Source organism: Mustela lutreola, chromosome 1, assembly GCF_030435805.1.
Source record: "Mustela lutreola isolate mMusLut2 chromosome 1, mMusLut2.pri, whole genome shotgun sequence".
Lineage (NCBI taxonomy): Eukaryota > Metazoa > Chordata > Mammalia > Carnivora > Mustelidae > Mustela > Mustela lutreola.
The window spans coordinates 229162177-229183583 of NC_081290.1; the positions used below are offsets into that span (position 1 = coordinate 229162177).

General features: G+C 36.6%; 1 protein-coding gene across 12 annotated transcripts in view; it reads right to left on the minus strand.

Moving 5' to 3' along the window:
- EMSY (EMSY transcriptional repressor, BRCA2 interacting) overlaps nucleotides 1-21407 on the minus strand; it is a 97903-nt gene that overhangs the window by 49261 nt on the left and 27235 nt on the right. For all 12 annotated transcript variants that reach the window (XM_059188449.1, XM_059188441.1, XM_059188501.1 and 9 more), the window contains one exon: nucleotides 9854-10108. In XM_059188449.1, the coding sequence (XP_059044432.1) occupies nucleotides 9854-10108 (255 nt within the window). The remainder of the gene's footprint in view (nucleotides 1-9853; nucleotides 10109-21407) is intronic.

The following is a 21407-nucleotide window of genomic DNA, read 5'->3' on the forward strand; positions in this document are numbered from 1 at the left end:
CCGTTATAAACATGTTCACAGAAGTATAGGAAAGCATGATTATAGAAAAGTAAAAGAGGGTATGACAACAAAGTTGCATCAAACAGAGAATATTAATAAAACAGAAGAAATTACAAAAAAAGAACCAAAGGGAAAATTTGGGATTAAAAAGTATATAATAACGGAAATAAAAAATTCACTAGAGGGGCTTAAGAGTACATCTGAACTGGCAGGAAAAAAATTAAAAATCAAATGTGGGGCGCCTGGTGGCTCAGTTGGTTAAGTGACTGCCTTCAGTTCAGGTCATGATCCTGGACTCCCTGGATCCCTGCTTGGCAGGGAGTCTGCTTCTCCCTCTGACTCTCCCCCTTCTCACGCACACTCTCTCTCTCTATCTCGCCCTCTCTCTCTCATTCTCTCCAACAAAGAAAAAATATTAAAAAAATAAAAAAGAGCAACTGAGATTATGAAAGCTGAAAAATGTCAAAGAAAAAAGAATGAAGAAAAATGAACAGAACCTCAGAGAAATGTAGAACACGAAAAAGTGCTCAAACCTATAGTAAGAGAACTACCAAAAGAAAAGAACAGCAAGAAAAGAGAAGAAATATTCAAAGAAATAGCAGAAAATGTCCTAAATTTATTGAAAAGCAGTAACTTAAACATCCAGGAAGCTCTTCAAACACCAAACAGAATAAACACAGAGAGATCTACAAACAGACACATCATACTAAAAATGGTGAAAGTCAAAATCAACAGAAAAATCTTGAAAGTAATGAAAAAAAAAGCGTCACTTATAAAGGAACCGCATTAAGGTTAATAACTGACCTCTCAGCAGTTATTAAGAAATAACTATTCCAAGTATTCAAAGAAACTGCCAATGCAGAATCCAATATCCAGCAAAGCTATCGTTCAGAAATATAGGGAAGATGAAGGCTTTACCAGGTAAATGAAAATGGAGTTTGTTGCTAGTAACAATGTGTTGCCTTACAAAAGACATTAAAAGAAGTTCTATGAAAAGAAGGAACAAGGAACAAAACAATGATACGCACTCTTAAAAGTTATACTCAACATTTTACTAGAGACTCTTGTCAGGGAAATTAGGCAAAATAACAACAACAACAACAATAAACCTCCCCCCTCCAAAAAACAAAAAACAAAAAAGAAGGCATCCAGACTATAACAGCAGAAATCATCTCCATTTGTAGATCACATGATCTTTTACGAGGAAATCCTAAGAAATTCACCTAAAACTATTAGAACTAAAAATGACTTCAGCAAAGGTACAGGGTATCAAACAATACAAAAATCAGTTTTATTTGTATAAATCAGCAATGAACAATCCAAAATATGAAATTAACAATTTCATTCATGGTAGCTTCAAAAAAATACTTAGGAATAAATTCGACAAAACAAGTGTAAAACTTATACTCTAGGCACCACACAACATTGTTGATATAAATTAAAGAAGATCTAAATAAATGGGAAAACATCTCGTGTTCATGGGTCAAAAAACATTATTAATATGGTAATACTCCTAAACTGACCCACAGATGCAATGCAATCCCTATCAGAATCTCAGCTGACTTCTTTACAGAAACTAATAAGCTGATTCCAAAATACGTATGGAATTTCAAGGAACCCAAACAGTCAAAACAATCTTTAAAAATAGAACAAGATAATAGCAATTACATTTCCTGGTTTCAAAACATACTACAAATCAATGGTAACCTAAACAATGTGGCACTGGCATATGGATACACATACAAATTAATGGAATAGAATTCAAAGCACAGAAATAAACCGAATGATTTTTCAACAAGATGCCAAGACCACTCAACGGAGCAGGCAGCGGGGTGGGGTGGGATAGTCTTTTTAATAAATGGTACTAGAACAAATGGATAGACATATGCAAAAAAACAAAATGGGAGGCTTACTTCACACATAACAAAATTAACTCAAAATGGATCAAAGACCTAAATTTAAGAGATAAAACTACCGAACACTTAGAAAAAGAATAAATCTTTATGATCAGGAATTTGGTAAGAGTCTTAAACATGATACCAAAAGCATAAGGAACATTAGAAAAAATAAACTAGACATCACCAAAATTAAAAACTTCTGTAGGGGCGCCTGGGTGGTCAGTGGGTTAAGCCATTGCCTTCGGCTCAGGTCATGATCTCAGGGTCCTGGGATCGAGTCCCGCATCAGGCTCTCTGCTCAATGGGGAGCCTGCTTCCCTCTCTCTCTCTGCCTGCCTCTCTGCCTACTTGTGATCTCTCTCTGTCAAATAAATAAATAAAATCTTTAAAAAAAAAAAAAAAAAAAAACTTCTGTAATAGGACATCACCAAGAAAGTGAAAAGACAACCAACAGAATGGCAGGAAATATTTGTAAATCATGTATCTAATAACAAGGATTTAATATAAAAAATATGTAAACTAAAAAAAAAAAAAACCAACAACAAACAAATCTTTACAACTCACTGATAAAAAGACAACCCAATTTAAAAGTGGACAAAGGATATAAATAAATATTTCTCCAAGGAGGATATAAAAAGGGCCAATAAGCAGAGGAAAAGATGTTTGACATCATTAGTCATCAGAGAAATATAAATCAAAACTACAATGAAATACCACTTCATAGAAACTAGGAGGGGTAAAATCAAAAAGTCAGAATATCAAGTGTTGGAAAGGAGGCAGAGAAACTGGAACCCTCATACACAAATGCAGATGTAAAATGGTACAGTCATTATGGAAAACAGTCTAGTAGTTTCTCAAACAATTATAGAGTTACCATAAACTGAGCATGTCCACTCCAAAATATATACACAAGAGAACTGAATACCCAAAACTTACACATGAATACTTTCCAGAGAATATACTCATAACAGCCAACAGGTGGAAAAAATCCAAATGTATTATCAGTGGACAAATGGATAAACAAAATGTGAAGTATTATTTGGCCACAAAAACAAATTAAATACCAATATATGTATGAACCTTGAAAACACTGGTAAGTGAAAGAAACTGGTCACAAAAGACCACATATTACATGAGACCATTCATATAAAAATCCAAAAACAGAAAGTAGATTAGTGGTTGCTTAGGGCTGGAGAGGCTGTCATAGGGAGTAGAGAATGATAACTAAAGGTTACAGGGTTTCTTTCTGAAGTGATGAAAATGTTCTAAAATTAACTGTGGTGATGGTCACACATATCTGTGAATATACTAACTACTACTAAACTGTCACTTGAATGGTTATTTGAATGGTATATAAATTAAAACTCAATAAGCTTTTTTTTAATTCCAAGCATTTTTAAGAAAGAAAACACTGCAATTCTTTCTCAAAAGCACATAATATTAAACTAAAGCCTAACAAAGACTGTACACAAAAAGAAAACTACAGACCAACTTCCCAAGACTGCAATACGTAATCAATTCCTCATACTGGGATAAATTGGAAAAATATTTAAATGTAGAAAATGTGAATCATAACTAAAAATCTAGAAGCATTAAAGACTACACTGATAAATTCAACTATATAAAAACAAAAAAAGATCTATACAGCATAAGTCCTCATAAATAAGGTTAACAGACAAGCAAACTGGGAGGAAAATCCCTGCAAATCATGAAACACACACAGGGTTTGCTAATTATCCTGATATAGTAAAATTCCCAGAAATTGATGAGAAAAATACCACAGCAGAAGTATGGACAATGAATACAGATTGTACACAAAAAAATGAAATACAAAGGGCTCTCAAACATAAAGAGTTTTTCAAACTCACTCTCAATATGAGAAATGAAAATAAAACAACACAGAGAAAATGAAATATGTTAAGTATAAATGTAACAAAACTTGTACAGGATTTGCATACTAAGAACTGTGAAACACTGATGAAAGAAGTGAAAGAAGACCTAAATAAATGGAATGCCACACTCTGTTCATGAACTGGATAACTCAACATGATGTCAATTCTTTCTAAACTCATCCAGAAGTTTAATGTAATTCCTAGGAAATCCCAGTAAGGTATTACTGTACACAGATACATTTAAGCTTAAATTAGAAAGGCAACAAAACTAGAATAGCTAAAATAATTTTGAAATAGAAAAATAAAGTGGAAGGAGTCACTCTATCTACATTAAAGCTTACTATATAGCTATAGTAATCAAGACAGTATGGTCCTAACAAAGAGAGAGATACAAAGGTCAATGAAACAAATGGAGTACCTAGAAATAAACCCACACAAATATGCCCAACTGATTTCTGACAGAGGTGTCAAAGCAATTCAGTAGAGTATGACAGCCTTTTCAACAATGGGCACAGAAGCAATTATATCCACAGGCAAAAAAATTAACCCTGACTTAAACCTCACATACTTTATATGAAAATTAACTCAAGGGGTACCTGGGTGGCTCAGTGGGTTAAAGCCTCTGCCTCCAGCTCGGGTTGTGATCTCGGGGTCCTGGGATCGAGCCCCGCATCGGGCTCTCTGCTCAGCGGGGAGCCTGCTTCCCTCCCTCTCTCTCTGCCTGCCTCTCTACCTACTTGTGGTCTCTGTCAAATGAATGAATAAAATCTTTAAAAAAAAAAAGTTAACTCAAAATAAACTATGGCTTAGATACTAAAAAAAAAAAAACTGTAACAAACCATAAGAGACTCTTAATCTCACAAAACAAACTGAGGGTTGCTGGGGGGTGGGGGGTAGGGACAGCTGGGTTATGGACATTGGGGAGGGTATGTGCTATGGTGAGTGCTGTGAAATGTGTAAGCCTGACAATTCACAGACCTATACCCCTGGGGCAAATATTACATTATGTTAATAAAAATAATTAAAAATATATAAAACTTTTAGAGAAAAATGCTAAAATCTAGAGCTATGCAAAGTATTTTGAGTTGATACCCAAGACATGATCCATAAAAGGAAAAACTGATAAACCAGACAGAATCAAAATCTAGTATGAATGAACAACTCAGAGCTATTAGTGGAATTTTATTAATAACATATTCCTTGTATACCTATGATGGTTAGACTTCCTAAAGAATCATGGCATAAGACTCCACAGTTGAGGCTTAAGGCATATGGGGAAAATAGGGTTAGCAGACAGATTTTTGAGTCAATCTAGAAAAGCTTTTATAAGCATTTCACATAGAGTAAAAGTAAATCCAGACAACATAATAAGTATATAATATCATACAGCTTTTATGAGCTATACTAGAATTTGTGTGATTAATTACATCTTGCTCACTAGAAATTTTTTAATATCTCCTACCCCTGCTCTTCAAAAGAGATAATTAAAAATTAAGTTTTGGAATAAGACAAGCATCACCTTGACACCAAAACCAGAAAAAGATACCAGGAGGGAAAAAAAAAAAGAACTACAGGCCAATATTTCTGATGAACAAAGACACAAAAATCCTCAACAAAATACTAGCAAACTAAATCCAACAATACATTTTAAAAAATCATTCACCACAATCAAGTGGGATTTATCCTTGGTTTGCAAGGGTGATTCAATATTCACAAATCAATCAACATGATACATCACATCAATAAAAGAAAGGATAAGAACCATATAATCATTTCAGTAGACAAAGCAAGAGCATTTGACAAAGTATAATGTCTATTCATGGTAAAAGCTTTCAATAAAGCAGGTTTAGAGCGAAGTTCAACATTATAAAGACCAACTATGAAAAACCCACAGCAAAAATCATACTCAATGGGGAAAAACTGAGAGCTTTCCCCCTAAGTTCAGGAACAAAACAATGTTGTCTACTCTCACCACTTTTATTCAACATAGAACTGGAAGTCCTAGCCACAGCAATCAGACAACAAAAAGAAAAGGCATCTAAATCGGTAAGGAAGAAGTCAAACTTTCACTATTTGCAGATGACATGACACTGTATAGAAAACCTAAAAGACTCCAAAAAAAACCCTGCTAGAACTAATACATGAAGTTAGAAAATTCACAGGATACAAAAATCAATGTACGGAAATCTGCTTTATTCCTATATGCCAATAACGAAGCTGCAAAAAAGAAAGAAAGAAACAATCCCATTTGTAAGTGCACCAAAAACAATAAAATACCTACGAATTAAACTAACCAAAGAGGCAAAAGAGTTATATTTTGAAAATGTAAAACACTGCTGAAAGAAATTGAAGATGACACAAAGAAATGGAAAGACATTTCCATGTTCCTGGACTAAGAGCCCAAATGTTGTTAAAATGTCTATACTACCCAAAGCAACACATTTAATGCAATCCCTATCAAAATACCACCAGCATTTTTCACAGAGCTAGAACAATCCTAAAATTTGTATGGAACCACAAAATCCCCAAATAGCCAGAGCAATCTTGAAAAAGAAAAGCAAAGCTGGAGGCATCACAATTCCAGATTTCAAGTTATAATACAAAGCTGTAGTCATCAAAGCAGTGTGGTACTGGCACATAAGGACACCTGGGTGGCTCAGTGGGTTAAGCCTCTGTCTTCGGCTCAGATCATGATCTCAGGGTCCTGGGATAGAGCCCCCATCGGGCTCTCTGCTCAGCAGAGAGCCTGCTTCCCCTCTCTCTCTGCCTGCCTCTCTGCCTACTTGTGATCTCAGTCTGTCAAATAAATAAATAAAATATTAAAAAAACAAAACAAAACAAAAAAAGACACAAAGATCACTGGAACAGAACAGAAAACCCAGAAATAAACCCCTTAAACAAATGGTCAATCAATCTTTGACAAAGCAGGAAAGAACATCCAATGGGAAAAAGACAGTATCTTGAACAAATGGTATCGGGAAAACTGGGCAGCAACACACAAAAGAATGAAACTGGACCACTTTTGGGGCACCTGGGTGGCTCAGTCGGTTAAGAATTTGCCTTGGGCTCAGGTCATGATTCTGGGTCATGGGAATGATCCCTACATCAAGCTCCCTGCTCAGCGGGAGCCTGCTTCTCCCTCTGTTCCCCCACTGGTGCTTGCTTTCTCTCTCTCTCTCCCGTTCTCTATCTCAAATAAATAAATAAAATCTTTAAAAAAAAAAAAATGAAAGAAAGAAAAAGAAACTGGACCACATTCTTACACCATACACAAAAATAAATTAAAATGGATTACAGACCTAAATGTGAGACCTAAAACCATAAAAATCCTAGAAGGGTACACAGGTAGTAACTTCTCTGATATTGGCTGTAGCAATTTTTTCTCTAGATAAGTCTCCTAAGGCAAGGGAAACAAAAGCAAAAATAACTTGGGGACTTCATCAAAATAGCAAGCTTCTGTATAGTGACAGTGAAGGAAACATCAACAAAACTAAAACCTATGGAATGGGAGAAAATATAATGATATCTGATAAAGGGTTAATAGCCAAAATATATAAAGAGCTTATAAAACTCAACACCTAAAAACCAAATAATTCAACTAAAAAATGGACAGAAGACATAAACAGACATTTCTCCAAAAAAGACATCTAGATGGCCAAAAGACACATGAAAAAATGCTCATCATCACTTATCCTCAGGGAAATGCAAATCCAAACTACAATGAGATAACACCTCACACCCACCAAAATGGCTAACATCAAAAATACAACAAACAACAGGTGTTGGCAAGGATGTGAAGAAAAAGGAACCCTTGTGCACTCCTGTTGGGAATGCAAACTGATGCAACCACTGTGGAAGACAGTATGGAGGTTTCTCAAAAAGTTAAAATAGAACTACCTTATGATGTAACAATCGTACTATTGGGTATTTACCCAAAGAATACAAAAACACTAATTTGAAGGGATACATATACCCCTGTGTTTACTGCAGCATTATTTTCAATAGCTAAACTATGGAAGTAGCCAAAGTGTCCACTGATAGATGAATGGAGAAGGAAGACATTATGTGTGTGTATACGTGTGTTTGTGTGTGATGGAATATTATTCAGCCATAAAGAAGAAGAATGAAATCTGGCCATTTACAACAACACGAATGGAGCTAGAGAACATAATGCTAAAAAAGTCAGTCAGCTGGACAAAGACAAATATTGCAGGATTTCCCTGAAATGTGGAATTTAAGAAACAAAGCAAATGAGCAAAAGGAAAGAGAGAGAAGCAGAGGGGGAGAAAGAAACTAAGAAACAGACTCAACTACAGAGAACTGATGGTTGCCAGAAGGGAGGGGAGTGGGGGAATGAGTGAAATAGGTGATGGAGATTAAGGAGTGCACTTGTGATGAGCACCAGGTGATATATGGAACTGTAGAACCACTATATTGTACACTTGAAACTAATACAATGTATGTTAACTAATGAGTTAAAATAAAAACTAAAAAAGAAAGAAAGAAATCCTGCCATTTGCAACAATGTGGATGGGCATTGAGGGCATTATGTTAAGTGAAATAAGACAGAGAAAGACACATACAAAACAGAAAAAAGACTCACAGATACAAAGAATATTGGTGGTTGCCAGAGGCAGGGATGGAGGGCTGGCCAAAATAGGTAAAGGTGGTCAGAAGGTATAAAATTCCAGTTATAAGATAAATAAATCCTAAGCATGTAACCTATAGTATGGTGGCTATAGTTAACAATACTTTACTATATTTGAAAGTTGCTTAGAGAATAAATCTTTTTTTTTTTTAAGATTTTATTTATTTATTTGTCAAGAGCAAGTGAGCACAGGCAGAGTGGCAGACAGAGGCAGAAGGAGAAGCAGGCTCCCCACCAAGCAAGGAGCCCGATGTGGGACTCGATCCCAGGATGCTGGGATCATGACCTGAGCCGAAGGCAGCCACCGAGCCACCCAGGCGTCCCGCTTAGAGAATAAATCTTAAAAGTTCTCATCACAAGAAAAAAAATATGATTATGTATAATAATGAATGTTGACTAAACTTGCTGTAATCATTTTGAAATATATACATAGATCACTATCTTGTACATCTATAATACAATGTTTGAAATATGTCAGGCATATATCAAAAACTAATAACAAAATGTTCCTATCAAAAAATAAAACAAATGAAACTGAAAATGCTGGCATCTTCAAACACTTCTTTTACCACCAAATAAAGTCCAGATTCATTGGAGGAAGAAAAAAGGCCATTTCTATTTCTTAAAGATATAAAGTATATTAAGAGTCTTTCTAATTTCCCTGTGTTTGAATCCCCATCCTACCTGCTTTTCTATTCATACTTTTTTTAAAAAAAGATTTTATTTATTTATTTGACAGAGAGAGACACACACAACGAGAGGGGGAAGACACAGGGGGAGTGGGAGAGGGTGAAGCAGTCTTTCAGCAAGGAGCAGGCTTCCAGCAAGGAGCCTGACACGGGGCTCGATCTCAGGACCCTGAGATCATGACCTGAGCTGAAGGCAAAACGCTTAACAACTGAGCCACCCAGTTCACCTCTATTCAATACTTTATGATTCAATAACTTAAACTAACTGTCCTAGAGATGCTTTCAATAAACTCCCAAATTATTATTCCACAAACTTTATTGTACACAGTGTCTTATAATCCTAGCGCTTCTGCTCATACCATTTTATGCCAAATTCATAATACAGCATTCTAACACAAAACTCCAGACTAATTTTTCAATTGCCTACATTCTATAACCCCAATGCATCCAGAATATAATTCTAAAATCTGGGTTTGCTTCCTCAGCTTCCTTACCTCCCTGGAGAGTTCAATGAAAATAACTTCCTGCTGAGCAAATTGCTTTTTTTCTCATTTCTATGCCCAAGCTCTACTTCTTTATATAAGTATTTGCAACAGGAGGCTCTCAAAACATATTTTGGAATTTAAATTCTGGTGCTTGAGGAAACTGTATATCCATATATACTCATAGTCTTCAGAGAAGCAGTGACTAGGGAAGAATTATATCTTATAAACATTTTCCAGTTACCTGACTCCTGTTTGATTTGAATAGTTGGCTTGATACCCGGTGGCAAAGGAGACTGCTGAGGTTGCTGCTGATGAGATACTGGTGCAGGCTGGCCCACATGTTGCTGTGTCTGCTGCTGCACTTGATGTAACTGCTGCTTAGGAGATTGTTGATGCTGTTTAGGAAACTGTGCAAGAATCTGAGTTGGGGTGCCCACTAAACTTTTGGGGGAAGGAAGTCTGGTTGATGCCATTTTGATCGCTGATGTAGACACACCTGCAAAAGAGTAGGGAGCAAAGAATTTATTTAATAGCAAAGCATACTTAAAGCTACTTCTTGTAGTAGATAATAAAGACTAGGTAAATCAATAAAAACAATGATCAAGCACCTGTTAAGTGTCATACATAATATGTGGTGTTTTACATATTTGATACACAGTCCTCAAACTTGGCAAGGAAGGTGTCATTGCTCTCACACTTGAAAATACTGATGTCCCCTTGGTGAACAGTAGAGTAAAAGAGAGAAAATAACAGGAGGAATACTCACATGTCTCTCAATAAATTTTCTTTTGAAAAACACAAGTTCTTAGTGTGAATAATATAAGAACACAGCAAACTAAGTTTTGAATCTTATTTGTGATACATTTTTAAAATACTACTTTTCAGGTTCTAGCAAGTCAATTTAAACAAGGCCAGAGAAAATATTTCACACTGAAACATTCATCTTTTGAACTACTCAGCATAGCAAAGCAGTTTTCCTATATCTCATTTCTGATGATCTATAAATTAAAGTCATTGCTTGAGGGACGCCTGGGTGGCTCAGTTGGTTAAGCAGCTGCCTTCGGCTCAGGTCATGATCCCAGCGTCCTGGGATCGAGTCCCACATCGGGCTCCTTGCTCCACAGGGAGCCTGCTTCTCCCTCTGACTCTGCCTGCCACTCTGCCTGTGCTCACTCTTGCTCTCTCTCTGACAAATAAATAAATAAAATCTTAAAAAAAATAAAAAAATAAAAAAAATAAAGTCATTGCTTGAGAACTCTAACTGGGTCATTAAGTAATCTGTGAAGAATTACAAGCGGGTATACTCAATATATCCATAGCAAAACAATTCTGATGACATAAGGTATTAAGACACTGCTTCTCAGTCAATGCTAATATTAGTAGCATGCATAGATAAGTACCAGTAACATACACTAACGATGTACAAGTTTGAGAGAAATCCTTCCCTCTCCCAGATACTTCTCAAGTAATTCTCTTAAAATTCCTCAACTACATAACAGGATGATTATCTGTAAATGATTTAATCTTCCTAACAACCTGGAATATAACTCATCAACTTTTTGAGCATTGCTGAAATGAAATGAACAGCATAAATTTATTAGCCCAATTGCCAAATTCTTGGGCTATTTCATACTTTCTTCTCCCACACCTCCCATTATGACAATTACATTGCATTATAGAAAAAATGTTAAATACTATCATGTTCCTATGTAAAATGTTTCTGGAGAATGATAACGATGGAAAAGAAACCTCGGGAAGTCATTCTAATTCCTGGGGCCTCAGCTCCTGCATCTGATAATTTTCCTTACCCTGCAAGTCTCTAAGGGTTGCTGTGTGGATCAGGTGAAATCACAGACTAAGAACTATTTTAAGAGACTAAGAGTGTAATCAGAATCACCTGGGCTTATCCACATTACCTACACATTCTCCCACCTCACCCAAACCCATCCCTCCCCAAATACTAGTATTTGACAAGTTTGTGTTACATTGCTTAGCTGTGCTGAACGAGATTATCTCTGGAGCCCCATTCAGCACCAACATTTTATGACTCCATGAATATAAAATTTTATATTAGTGAATGATATTATTTCTAAACTATTTAAAAGCTCTAACCTTTATATTGAATCTATAATGAACTCTTATACTGAGATAAATTGTGTACATGGGAAACTCCCTCTGTTCTCCATAGTTTTTTATAGTGTAAGTATGTGATGTAAAAGCAGTTAGGATAACTTTAGAATCAGAGAACTATGTCCAAATCGTGCCTTCAACACATAAACACATTAACAGCTGTATGACCTGACTGAAGTACTTAATCTGAGAATGTTCATTCAGTAAAAATTTACTGAGCACATACTTCATGCTAGTTCCTTGGGACCATATTGTATTCATAAAACAGTCCTTACCTTCAGAAAGGTTACAAGAGAAGATAATCAAATGACTATACAAATCTATTACCATAAACTGTAATGAAGACTATTTTTGTTTTAAATAAGTGAAATGTCCTCTTCCTTCGGCCCTTTGTTTCCCAAACAATTCAGCACTAAAGCTATCAGCTGGTGCAAAGCAAGATGAACAACTAGGCAACTAAAGAGAAGAGTAGCTTAGCATGAAATGTTAGAGCTCACTGCAGAAATGGGGCTAGCATGGGAATCAGGAGAGGATGAGGAGGGTGTCCATGCTGGGGAAGTTCAGGAGACAGCACACATGTAGAGCTAGAGCCCAAGCAAGTGAGTGTGAGCCACCTAACAAACAGACCCAAAGCTTTAGCAGAATGTCCACTGGAAGGGGTAGCTAAGGTAGTATCAGAATCCAAACTAAATGAAAAGGCCTTCTGGGTGGGAGGAAAGCCAGCCATAGGTATTAGAGCTGAGAAGGATGAGACTGGCATCCATGCAAAAGGGTGATGTGGGGAGTGTCAGAAATAGGTGGGGTGATGCAGGAGTCTACAGGATGTCAGAGCCTGAGTGGAGTGAGAGGTACTGCATGGTGGTGGGGCAACAGCAACAACAGACTGGTTGCATACTGGGAACTGACAAAATAAGTCAATATATGGAAGACAATGGAAGTCAGGTTTTTCACTATCAAAGAAGGGAAAAGAAAAAACTAGAGCTGTTTGATTGAAATTAGATTTATCAGTATGAACCCACAGTTTTCAATATACAGAAATAAATATAGATATAAATATGTGTACATATAAATGTACACACATATCAGTAGCATATCTAGTACTCAGATTCTTACTTTCCACTAATGGAATCAGGGTTCCTTGGAAAAATGGCTGACCCCAGGGCTAGAGAAGGAAAAGTACAAAATGAGCTTGGTAAATATAAGACTTTTTACTCCTCTTTTATTATATCTTTAACAGAAAACTGTCTAAAGCAAAAATAATAACAATGCAATGTGGGGTTTGTAATGTAGAGAATTAAGATGCAGGACAACCATAGCACAGGATGAGATATAAAATAAAAGTGTACTATTCTAAGATTCTAACGCAATATGGGAAGTGGCATATTCCTTCAAGACAGACTGTTACAAATTAAAAATGCAAAATGTAAGCTCTAGAGCTCAGTTCTCAACCAAGAGCAGCTTGCCTCCTCCTACTTCCACAGGTGGCAATCTGGAGACATTTTTCATTGTCATGACGGGCTACAACTACTGCTATTTATTTAGTAGGCAGAGGTCAGAAATGCTATAGAACATCCCATAATACACAGGTTAGCCCCTCACAGTAAAGAATTATTCGGCCCAGAATGTCCATATGTGACAGTTGAGACCCCAACTCTACTACTATTTAAAAAGTATCTATAAAAAAAGTATACATACACACACACACACACACACACACAGAGCTAAGAAACCAATGGAAGAGATAAAATAAAATCTTTTTTTAGAAAAAAAATCAATAAATCCAAAAGATGAGAAAAGAGGGAAAAGGAAACAAAGAGCAGAAAGGATGAATAAAAACAATTCTCAAGATAGAAGAACTTGAACTCAATCATATTGATAATTACATTAAATATAAACAGACTCAGTAATTCAATTAAAAGGCAGAGGTGGTCATGGATTTAAAAAACTAAGCCTTAGCTCTATAATGTTCATAAGAGATACATTTTATTTATTTACTTAATTTTTATTTATTTTTATTTTTTTATTTTTTTTTAAAGATTTTATTTATTTATCAGAGAGAGAGAGGGAGAGCGAGGGAGCACAGGCAGACAGAATGGCATGCAGAGGCAGAGGGAGGAGCAGGCTCCCTGCTGAGCAAGGAGCCCGATGTGGGACTCGATCCCAGGATGCCGGGATCATGACCTGAGCCGAAGGCAGCTGCTTAACCAACTGAGCCACCCAGGCGTCCCTTTACTTAATTTTTAAAGAGATTTTATTTTTAAGTAACCTCTATACCCAGCGTAGGGCTCAACCTTACAACTCCACGATCAAGAGTCACATGCTCTGACTGAGCCAGCCAGGCGCCCCAAGAGATGCATCTTAAACACAAAGGACAGATGGGTTAAAAGTAAAAGGATGAAAAAAGATATATCATGCAAACACTACTTACAAGAAAGTTGCATGGCTACATTAATATCAGGAAAGGTAGACATTAAAACAAGAAATATCATCAGAGAAAAAAGGCAACATTTTATAAAAAGGGGGTGATTTCATCAAGAAACAAGTCAAGGGATGCCTGGGTGGCTCAGTGGGTTAAAGCCTCTGCTCTCGGCTCAAGTCATGATCCCAGGGTCCTGGGATTGAGCCCCACATTGGACTCTCTGCTCAGCAGGGAGCCTGCTTCCTCCTCTCTCTCTGCCTGCCTCTCTGCCAATTTGTAATCTTTATCTGTCAAATAAACAAATAAAATCTTTAAAAAAAAAAAAAAAGAAAAGAAAAAGGGGCGCCAGGGTGGCTCAGTGGGTTAAAGCCTCTGCCTTCAGCTCAGGTCATGGTCCCAGGGTCTGGGATCGAGCCCCGCATCGGGCTCTCTGCTCAGCGGGGAGCCTACTTCCTCATCTCTCTCTCTGCCTGCCTCTCTGCCTACTTGTAATCTCTGTCAAATAAATAAAATCTTTAAAAAAAAGAAAGAAAGAAAGAAAGAAAGAAACAAGTCAAATACACTTCACTAATAAAAAGGCAGAAATCCTAAATGTGCATGGACCTAATAAAAGAGATCAAAATACAGGAGATGAAACTGATAGTGCTGTAAAGAGAAATGCACAAGGCCACAGTTACAGCTGAAGTTATTTACACTCCTCTCTCAGTAACTGATATTACAAGTAGACCAAAAAAAAAGATTAAAAAAAGGGTATCTGAACAATTCTTTTAACCAATTTAACCTCATTGACATGTAAAAGACCAAATAAAAAGTCAATTCTTCTAAAACCATTTACAAATAATCTAATGCAGTATATACTTCTTTCTAGTTGCCCGGTTAATATTCTTTCTCCTCTGCCTTTTGTCCTTTCTAACAAAAACCCATTTTCTCCCCTCAAAAGGATCCACCTTCCTGGGTACTGACATATCTGGATGCTGTCATATCTGGATGCGATACATGAAATTGCTGCACTCATTCTGCATGATGTGAGCTACCTGAAAAAAAAGCTGACATACAAGGAAAGCCTAGAAAAAACTTCTTGATGGCTTCAGTGAGCTATTTAACTTAACTGGGGGCACCTGGGTGGCAACTATCTTCGGCTCAGGTCATGATCCTGGAGTCCCAGCCCTGACTCCTGTATCAGGCTCTCAGTCCATAGGGTGTCTGCTTCTCCATCTGACCCTCTCCCCTCTCATGCTCTCACTCTCCCTCTCTCAAATAAATAAAGAAAATTAAAAAAAAAAAAAAACTTAATTGGAACTTCTCTGCTTCTGAACTTTTGGTTTTATGAGATAATAATAAGATAAAAAATTTATTATTAAAAACCAATTGCTGGGGTGCCTGGGTGGCTTAGTCAGTTAAGCAGCTGCCTTCGGCTCAGGTCATGACCCCAAGCTCCTAGGATCGAGCCCAGCATCGGGCTCCCTGCTCAGTGGAGAGCCTGCTTCTCTCTCTCCCTGCCTGCCGCTCTGCCTTCTCATGCTATCTCTCTGTCAAATAAATAAACAAAATCTTTGAGGAAAAAAAAATTGCTCAGATTTATATGAAGTCATTCAATTGCTTATCAAATTTTGCAATTCAGTTTATGTATTAATAACCCAGAGCTCCAAAACAATCAAACATCTGAATGCCAAAAGAATACAGGCAACAGTGAATAGCACTGAAGCAAACATAATAGGCCATATTTGAAGACATTAAATACAGTTCAGGCTACACAGGTATCTGAATAAACACGAACTGCTTGGAGTTTTAACATGAGCCCCAAAGAAAGAATGAAGCCAAAAACACACTAAAAAAAAAAAAAAAATCATTTAAGTGGAGAGGAAAGAAGGTATATAGCTTTAAAAATCTTATCTGTGTTTTGTTGTATAGAGATTAAAGGAAAAAAAACTAGTATTAAACAACTGACTGATTAAACAGTATGCCGTTCAAAATTTTTTTTAATCCTAGAAATTACACTCCTTCCCAACTTTTATGAATAGGAGGAACAAAGACTTAACAGTGGAAACGTACTAGTAAAATATTCTAAGATAATATAGTTCAAGGAACTAAAATATAATATTTAGCAACCTCTCCCCCAAAATTCCGTCCCTCAGGGAGCTTGGGTGGCTCAGCTGGTTAAGTGTCTGACTCTGGCTTGGGTCACGATCCCACAGGTCTGGGATCAAGCCCTGAGTGGGGTTCCTGGCCAGTGGGGACTCTGCTTCTCCCTCTCATTCCCCCTTTGTGCTCTCTGTCAAATAAATAAATAAAATCTTTAAAAAAAAAAAAAAAAAAGAAAAGAAAAACTCACACAGTACTTATAAAAAATAATTTCCAACCCTCTGATTTGGTAATCCTGCTCCTGAAAACTGATTTTAAGAGAGGGCTCAATTAAATTCACAAAGATATTTGCTATAGGTAAATCTATAATATCAAAATCTAGAAATACTCTAAATACCCAACATTGAGAGAATTTAATAAACTACAATAGAAAGAGAAATATTAAATAGCATTGAAAATAATTAGGGTATTTAGAAAAATAGAAGAATGTTTTGAAGAAAGTATAATACCAAAGGGAGTATGAGTTTCTAATTCTAAATAAATAAATAATTTATTCACATGGGTAAAAATGCATTAATACATAAAATGGAAAGTTCTATTGTGATACAGTGGTAGGATTACTGATGGGCTTTTATTCTCTGAAATTATTTAATCCATTAATACTTTGAGGTTTTAAAAAACTTAGGTGCTAAATGAGGATCATTTTGAAATGACAGGGTTGGGGGATTTCATAAGGGAAAGGATTTCATGAAACAGAAATGTTAAAACGGGAACTCCATTCAGGGAGACCCTAAAGAGAATCAATATAGTGAAGAAAACAGGAGTTTTCAGTGGAAACAATTGAAAGCAATATGTTACTCAGGTTGAGGTGGGGTCAAGGACATAAAATAAAAGGTCAGTGGGAGACAGATTCAGTATTGGGTAAATAATTCATGAAGTCCACAAAAGAATATAAGTTGAAGAATGACATGAAAGAAAATTTCTCTCACCAAAATATGAGAAAAGACAATAGCATCAGGATTTATCTGAGAAGCAGGTAGAATAAAAAGTAGAAAGGTCATGGTAATCAACCTGTGTGGCTTATGAGGAACAAGAAGGGACACACATAACAGAAAAAGCTATGCAATCTACAGGAGAAAAAAGAAGAGGAATCAAATATGAAGCAGTCATCTAATAAACTTCTTTCCATGCACATAAAGCACATTTCAACTTATCACCATCATTTTGTATTGCCAGCACCAGACTTAAGACCACCAAATTAAAAATTATCTCTTTCAACACTGAAGTGCACAGTATGTATCTGCATTTTACTTTCCATTAAACAGAAAGAGAAAATATAATTACGTACATACGTACTTACATATTTAAAAAACATAAAAACAAATAAAAAACTAATTAAAGGGGAAAAAAAGGTTATTAAAAATGTTCAAATGTTCAATCAGTTAAGTGTTGGACTTCAGCTCAGGTCATGATCTCCGGGTCCTGAGATCAAGCCCCACTTAGGGGACAGTCTGTTTGTCCCTCTTCCACTCTGCCCCCTTCCCCCAATCGTGTTTTCTCTCTCTCTCAAATAAATAAATCTTTTTAAAAAAATATTCAATCCCACATCTCCCCAAAACAATCAGATTTAAATCTGATCAAGCTTCTTGATTTAACTACCAGTTTTATGGAAGGAAATACATGGAACAGGAGCACTTGTTAAACCACACCATGCAGATAAAAATCAATAAAATCTAGACTATGGGAAACTCTCATGAAAAATGACAGATTTCTTCAACAAATAAACTGCAAAGGGGGGGGGGGGGAAGGAAGATAGACTTATAAAGTTTAAAAAGACATAACCATATCAATCAATGTATGGACTTTGGATCCCAATTTTAAAAAATTTTTTTACGCATGATCCAGGATACTTGGATAGGAACTGAATATTTTATTATATCAAGAAATTATTGTTAAAAATCCTAGGTGATAGTGGCATTGTGAGTTGTGATCTTTTTTTCAGGGATACATACTGAAGTATTTATAGTTGAAATTATATAATGTCTGGGATCTGCTTCCAAACATCCAGGTCAACGGTGTGTGGAGGGAAATAACAGGTATAGATGAAATAAGACTGACCATATATTGTCCATCTCTGAAGCTGGGCAATGGGCTCATGGGGGTTCATTCTACTGGTCTCTCTACTTACATGTGATTGGAATTTTCCATAATAAAAAATGTTTTTAAGTCATCCTTCAAACTTTTATTTATTTATTTATTTATTTATTTATTTATTTTTAAAGATTTTATTTATTTATTTGACACAGAGAGATCACAAGTAGGCAGACAGGCAGGCAGAGAGAGAGAGAGAGAGAGGAGGAAGCAGGCTCCCTGCTGAGCAGAGAGCCCGATGCGGGACTCAATCCCAGGACCCTGAGATCATGACCTGAGCCGAAGGCAGCAGCTTAACCCACTGAGCCACCCAGGCGCCCCTATTTATTTATTTTTTAAAGATTTTATTCATTTATTTGAGAGAGAGAGAGCACAACCAAGAGAGCACAAGCAGGGGAAGCAGCAGAGGAGAGGAAGAAGGAAACTCCCCGCTGAGCAGGAAGCCTGATATGGGGCTTGATCCCAGGACCTTGAGATCACAACCTGAGCCAAAGGCAGCCATTTAACTGACTAAGCCACCGAGGCACTCCTAAATCATCCTCTAAACTTTCAGATGACAAATCCCAAATAACCACTCTCATTGGCAAAATTTTAAGAATTCCCGTATTTGAAATTTAAGGGGTTCCTTTCCATCCCCTTGGCATAAACCAACCATAAGAACATACCCCCTACCTTTGGAGCCATCTCTACACTTTTAAACATGAAATCACCTACCAAGTTGCCGCCATTAAGACTCTTCCCCCTTTTACCACCAGCTGCCCTTATAAGAATAACCAGAGACAGATACATCAACTCTGAAATAGCCTGTTTCTAGTCTGCAACAAAAGTAGACACTGAATACCCTTGTCCCCCAGTCAGCCACACAGAAGCTGCTACATTAGCCCTATAGTCAGAATGACAGCTCTGGTCTGTATATTACCACTTCCACTATTTACCTTTTTTAAAAGGAATTGCTTTAATTTTTTAGTAATATTTTAGTAATAGCTAAATTAAATATCTCAAAGACTCAAAAGAATCATAGTTTCCCTGAGTATCTGCATTCATGAGTTTATTTTTATAGCTCTCATGTTCTATCGAATTCCAGTGAATTCGAGATATTCTGTTCAATTCCCCAATAACTACCTGAAGCTCAAAAAGATACAGAATACTATAAGAAGCAAAGGAGAAAACAGGGAAGTCCTAAATTCCCAAGAGTTTCAGAGGATACCTAGAAAAAATAGTGTGAGAAATAGAAGAATGGAATATTCAATTTGCCTAATGATACTTCATTAGTAATGGGATTCCTGGGTGACTCAGTCTCTAAGTGTCTGCCTTTGGCTCAGGTCATGATCCCAGGGTCCTGGGGCATGGGGTGGTCTGCTTCTCCCTCTGCTCCTCCCTCTGCTAGGGCACACACTCTCTCTCTCTCAAATAAATAAATAAATAAAATCTTTAAAAAAAAAAAAAAGATATTTCATTAGTGGCCAAGGGAACTCCCCTTTTATCTCAAGTAATAACATCTTCCTTTGGAAAAACAGTAATTCTTCTAATAGTTCAATAAAACTTCAACAAACTGTGTGATGAGTACTGGAAGGAAAAAATAATTATCAGTGGATGATAGTTTTGATACAAGGGTCACTCAGGTAAGGATAGAGGTAGCCGCCCCTTCTCTCACCTTCAGATTTTAAAATGATGAATTTGGATCATGTTTGTAACTAACATTTTCAACAAACTTTCTGTATAAAAATTATTATAGTTTACCGCTATGCAAATAGAAAAGTTGGAATTTTTTTTAATTACTTAAAATAACAAATAAAAGAAAATTTCAAGACTACTATTTTCCCGTCCTTGATGGAGACATTAAATAGGTGTAAGAGCCAGGAAATAATGACAGCTGCTTTCACATCCTAGCACTGGAGCTATAAAGTAAAGGAATACTGATGGCGTCACATCTATATAGCTTCTTCCTTGCCTACGCAGCTGCAGAGAACACACTATACATTACTATAACAATGATGAAAAATACTTCTGTTTTCCTATGCTAGTGCTTGCATTCACTACTAGCTCATAAACTAGGACACTTTCAAGTCCCACTCTATCTTTAGCTATGTATTGTTCAAGTAAAATTCAATGAAAACTAAAACTAAGTTGTATTCCATATTGTCTCTATGCTCCCTTTGATAGACCACAACCATGAGTGTGATTTCTGTACAGTACTTCTCTCCCATCCCCATCTTAAGACTCACTAGCACTATGAAAAAGATTACTGAAAGTGTGCTATCTGGCTTTCATAGGGAGGAAGACAAGGATATGGAAGAGAGCAAAACTTATTTAGACTAATACGGAACTAAGATTTCCACATTTCCTTTCCTCTGGAATTATTAAGAAGCAATTGTTCTTCAGTTCAGCCTTAGCTCCTTTTAATATCTCCCATCATCTACCATAGAGAAAAACTTAGGAAGACTGAAGAAAAGGTGAATGTCATGTCCTTGAACTCATCCTCTTCCTCCTGCTTCTTATCAGTGGGTTACTTACTCTGAAAAAGCTGTATACTTAATGTTTCCCCTAAGAATCTTTTTTCTTTTTTTTTTTAAATTTGGCAGACAGAGATCACAAGTAGGCAGAGTGGCAGGTAGAGAGAGGGAGGGGGAAGCAGGCTCCCACTGAGCAGAGAGCCCGATGCGGGGCTCAATCCCAGGACCCTGAGATCATGACCTGAGCAGAAGGCAGAGGCTTTAACCCATTGAGCCACCCGGGCGCCCCCGCCTAAGAATCTTGAGTAAGACTGACTCGAAGAACACAGGTTTGAACTGTATGGGTCCACTCGTACACAGATTTATTCAATAAATACAGTACAGTATGAAAAATGTATTTTCTCTTCCTTGTGATTTTAATAACATTTCCCTTTCTCTAGCTTAACTGACTGTAAGAATACAGTATTTGATGGCTACAATATATGAAATATATTGATTGTTAATCAATAAGGGTTCTGGTCAAAGGAGGCTATTAGTAGTTAAATTCTGGGGGAGTCAAA